Consider the following 4,966-nt stretch of genomic DNA (forward strand, 5'->3'; position numbering starts at 1 on the left):
AGTCTCTCTCAAGAAATGTCCACGAACTCCCCCGCTTCACCCCCCACAACCTCCCTTGCCATACTTTGGCTTTTACTGAAATTACGCCACTGCTCTACGATAATGCATTCAAAACAAAGCCTAAGCCATAAACGGACAATTAAAACAAACATCTGCTGACGTCATGTGTGGCTGAAGGGAGAGGTGTCTCGCTGTCTTCCCAGACGCAGGACTGCAGTGGGAACTCTGGGCCAGGAGTTCAGTGTCCACTGGAGTTCCTCTGCGTGCAAACTTGTAAAAGGCTTTGCTCTCTACATACTGCAGCGTGAGGAAGAGAACAGTCATTTTTCTTTCTACCTTCGCAGGCAGTCAGCATCGCCGATACTCACTGGTACCCTCGTCTGCACTCTTATGGAATACAAATTCTACAGGGGATGTCATAGAAAAAACGAAAGCTTACAAACGACAAAATAACAAAAAGGTCCTCTTGGAAATGATCGCTTCGCCCTATCTCTTGCGTGACGATCATTCCAACGATGTGAGACTCTTCCGACACCTCTTCCAACGCCACCGCCTCTTCTGCACTCTTTAGAGGACCTGGAACTTCCACGAGTTCTGCTCTTTGTGGTCCAGGCAGTCCATGGTGGTGAAGCCCAGCTTCCAGGCCTGTTGGTCCTTGTAGTCCAGGCAATCGACAGAGGAGAACCCCAGGGAGGAGGCGGTGCCGTAGCCCTGGGAGGACAGCGAGGCCGGGGACTGGCTCAGCGAACCCCCCATGGAGGTGATTGGGCTGAGGGCGCCCCCGGTGCCCGACAGCTGCGAGTGCATGGGGGACAGGTAGGCGCTGCAGTCCAAGCCGGTGAAGTAGGAGGTGGTGCCCGCGTAGCTCTGGGTGTAGGCCGAGGGCTGGCCATAGCTCATGGGATAAGGTGAGGGGCGCTGCATGCAGGGGTTAACGGAGGAGGCCAGGGGGTCGGGGAGGGGCGAGATGGCCGGGCTCCAGATGGACACGGCGGCGTTGCCACCGCTGGAGCTCGGGGCCAGGATGGGGCCGGACTGGACCGAGGAGGGGCTGTAAGAGCCGAGGGGGTGGGTCATGTGGTCATGGGCAGTGGGCTCCTGGGCCGGCGAGGCCTTCTTCTTGGGAGGGCGGGGCTTGGACTGGCCGCTGCTCTGCTGCTGCTGCTGACGGCACTTGGCACGGCGGTTTTTAAACCAAACCTGCAGACACCCAGAGAAAACACACTATCTGTCAGCATGGCACGCCAGTGGAAGACCTGGAGATATGTAGGCCTTGTCACTCTTGAGGCCGACAATGTTGTTGAATATTTGTGTTTTTGCAGTGGAATAGCCACCAGGACAAACTTAGACGAACATGTTTGAATCGAGGCACAGCAATTGCATTGTAATCATGCAATTGAGTATACTAATCTGGTAGCAATCTGGTATTGTCTGTACTGTCTTTGACTATGTCAATTGTCTCCCACCGGATCAATACAAAATCCTGATCTTCACCCCCCCCGGCCTCTCTCCCTGCCCCCTCTCCCCCTACCAACCCTCTCGGTCCCTCAGATCCGCCTCAGCCTGACTTCTCTCCTCCCCCAAGTCCAACCTTCACAGTTTTGGGGACAGAGCTCTTCTCCAGGGCAGCTCCCAGGCTCTGGACCTCTCTCCCCCAAGACATTAGCGCCTCAAGACCCATCTCTTCTCCACTGCCTTCTCTTAGCCCCCTTCATCCATCCTTGTGTGTTTCTGTTACGTTTGTTTCTCTACCACCCCTTGGTGTAAAGCGACTATGAGTTCTAAAAAAGCAATATATAAATCCTGTTTATTATTATTATCATGAAGTTCACAAGAGGTAAACAAATAGAATAGATGCTACGACCTTACTACAGCACACATTAACGTGCAAACACGCCTTCCAGTCATAAGGTCATAAGGAAATACCAAGGAGGCTCATAATATAAATGGTAAATGGTGCATTTATATAGCGCTCTTATCCAAAGCGCTTTACAATTTTTGTTCCTCACATTCACACATTCACACACCGATGGCGGAGGCAACCATGCAAGGTGCCAACCTGCTCATCGGGAGCAATTAGGGGTTAAGTGTCTTGCTGAAGGACACTTCGACACACTGCCCGGGAGAAGTGGGAATCGAACCGGGAACCTTCCGATTACCAGACGACCACTCTACCTCCTGAGTCACTGTCGCCCCCAGTAGAGCTTGCTCACATCCTCACATCACACATTCACATCACATGAGTTCAAAATGACTGTATACACATCAATAGCGTTGATTGATTGAAAATGTTATTAACAGATTGCAGAATGGGTACAATACAGTACGGCTCAATACACACAATTGTTAAGGGGATGCGGACCAGAGAAAGACTTTCGTCTTGTTTACATCAGGGTCCCCCATTTTCAATTATAACATATATGACATACAGATAGACAGATCCTTTGATGATCGTCAACCTACATCCACTTAATTGACCCGATTGATAAGAAATGTGCAAGTTGTGGAAAGACATAAAGTGATTCAAATACCATACTCCCTCCATGCATAATGTGATAAAAGGAGTTAATTACACTGCATCTCCTGCTTGCTCGCTCTTCTCTATTCTACATCCGGTTCCCTCTAAACCTTGAATACAGCCTCAAGATTGAATAGAATGTGGTGGGTTTTTATATGTCAGCCATGTTGGTTGGCATAACTCCAGTACCTGGACACGTGACTCAGGGAGGTTGATCTTAAGGGCCACCTCCTCCCTCATGAAGATGTCTGGGTAACGGGTTTTGGAGAACAGCGCCTCCAGGATGTCCAGCTGGGTGCGGGTGAAGGTGGTACGCTCCCTGCGTTGCTTCCGCGGAGTGGCTGAAAAAAAAGAAATCAAGATACAGAGATGGCATGAATTAGGAGTTGTGTAAAACAAATTGTTGGAAGGGGACAATCTCAAGCCCCGCCCCCTTTTCTTGATCCTCCAATAACAACTATTGTTTCCCACGGACAAACTTTGTCGTTCTGATTTGAGATAGGTTCATCACGTAGCCTATATACATCATGACATATCTGTACACAACATGACTTCCACTTATGTTAATTAATTCACATTGGCAGCTGTCAATTATCACTAGCAGTAGCTATCTAATTCTGTTACAGGCAATGATAGAAGCCAATTTGGAGCACTACAGTGAGTATAATTGGAAAACAGAAACTTGAAGGACAAATGTATATCAATATAGTACAGCATTGTGCCTATACTCTTGTTCATGAGTGACAATCTGACTTGAATCTTGCTTGAATCAGTCTGCTACAATGGAGTTGTGTCTTTTTGTCAGTTTATCAAAGTGGGCTGGTCCTGGGGTCCAAGGGGTTTCCCCAGAAAAGATGTTTAGCTAGTTAAATGTCTCCATTACTTAATCAAACAGTTAACACAAGGAGAGTCTGGATTTGTCCTTTGTATCAAATTGGGAGTCCACAGCCAAATGCTTCTATCTTCAGAAGACAGCAGCGTAAAAAGGTTTGAGAACCCTTGATGTATAAACAGATAGATTAAAAAGATACCCTACTGTAATAATGTAAACCTTCCAAAACAAAATGAGTGAAACCAATATGCATGGTTTAGTCCACATTGCAGTCTTTGAAAATGTATAAATAGCTATAGCTGTTTATAACCCTATAAAATAGTCTGATCTGTCCCACAATGTAAAAACTGTAGGATCACATAGACAAAGTATTAACAATAATTGAATAGATTATTTGAGTATAATAATTATTAGTCTAAACCATGTATAACAATAATAACCTAACGATCATTACGTTGAATCTTTAGGCTTGCCTATACATTAACATTCATAATTATCATTGCATCATTGTTTCATCATTAGGAAATCAAAAATACATAGGATATTCGGAACAAATATTTTATACTAAAAGAAAAAAGAAATAAAGAAACCAAAAACAACAACTTTATATAGCCTCCTCTCGTGTCATGTCGTTTGGAGCTACACTCGCTACATGCGAGGGTTTGCATCTTTTCGCGTAATTCGTTGGGGACATTGTATTTTCAAACACCGAACTGTCACCAGACAAACGTCAACAGCATGTACATAAATAAATATAAACGAAAGTAAAGTGTATACTCACATGGGTATCCAACAGACGTGTGTAGCAGGTCCATTCCAGGGCCGGGCAAATTTAACCCATTCATGGTGTAATGGGGTTGCTTTATGTAGGACATCATCCTCGCGCAGGCTTTTATTAAGTCCTCTCTCCCGTATGATGATTCTCTCCAACACGCAAACCAAACGGGGACGGGGCAGCTTTCCAGGGAACAAAGACTCCCGTCTCCCTGCGAGACACCGGGACCTGACGGCTGGTGCGCGCAGAGTCCAAGCTGTCCACCTGCTGCGTCAAGACGCGCCGGTATCTGGAGCCGTGTCTCAAAGTTGTTGACACTTCACTTGTTATCCCCTTTACTTACTTTTCTTTCCACTAGGCATTCGAGATGCGCCCCATGTATGTCACAACTTGTTGAGGCGCGGATTTTCTTCTTTTGCGTTTTCTTTCTGGCGCGCGTCGTGGGCTCGTGGCACAGGTGAAGAGATGATGCCTTCTTTGCGCCTGGTGAGACTCTGCTCCACTGAGTTCTTCCACTGGCAGACTCGGCTAATTAGAGGCACCAAGTGGCTCCAGAAAAAACACTCCCACTCCGCCACCCTCACCGTCACACACGCACGCACGCACGCACGCACACACACACACACACACACACACACACACACACACACACACACACACACACACACACACACACACACACACACAGTCACACACACACACACACACACACACACACACACACACACACACACACACACACACACACACACAGACTTTCCAACAGACTAACTTAGTACTAGTAGATATGGCTGCTTCTATTGCCACAGAGGACTTGATCTGGAACTGTAAATACTTGTAT

At 47.0% G+C, this 4,966-nt stretch overlaps 1 protein-coding gene across 1 annotated transcript; it reads right to left on the minus strand.

Annotated features, from left to right (window-relative positions):
• Nucleotides 1-567: 567 nt before the first annotated feature.
• LOC311233147 (homeobox protein otx5-A-like) lies at nt 568-4,228 on the minus strand (the record flags this gene model as incomplete). The annotated part of the gene is made up of 3 exons (XM_084320038.1): nt 568-1,200; nt 2,708-2,859; nt 4,132-4,228. The coding sequence occupies 3 exons, from the start codon at nt 4,226-4,228 to the stop codon at nt 568-570; spliced, it is 882 nt and encodes a 293-aa protein (XP_084176164.1).
• Between the last annotated feature and the right edge of the window lie 738 nt (nt 4,229-4,966).

Source organism: Notolepis coatsorum (assembly GCF_963971535.1).
Source record: "Notolepis coatsorum genome assembly, chromosome: 8".
Lineage (NCBI taxonomy): Eukaryota > Metazoa > Chordata > Actinopteri > Aulopiformes > Paralepididae > Notolepis > Notolepis coatsorum.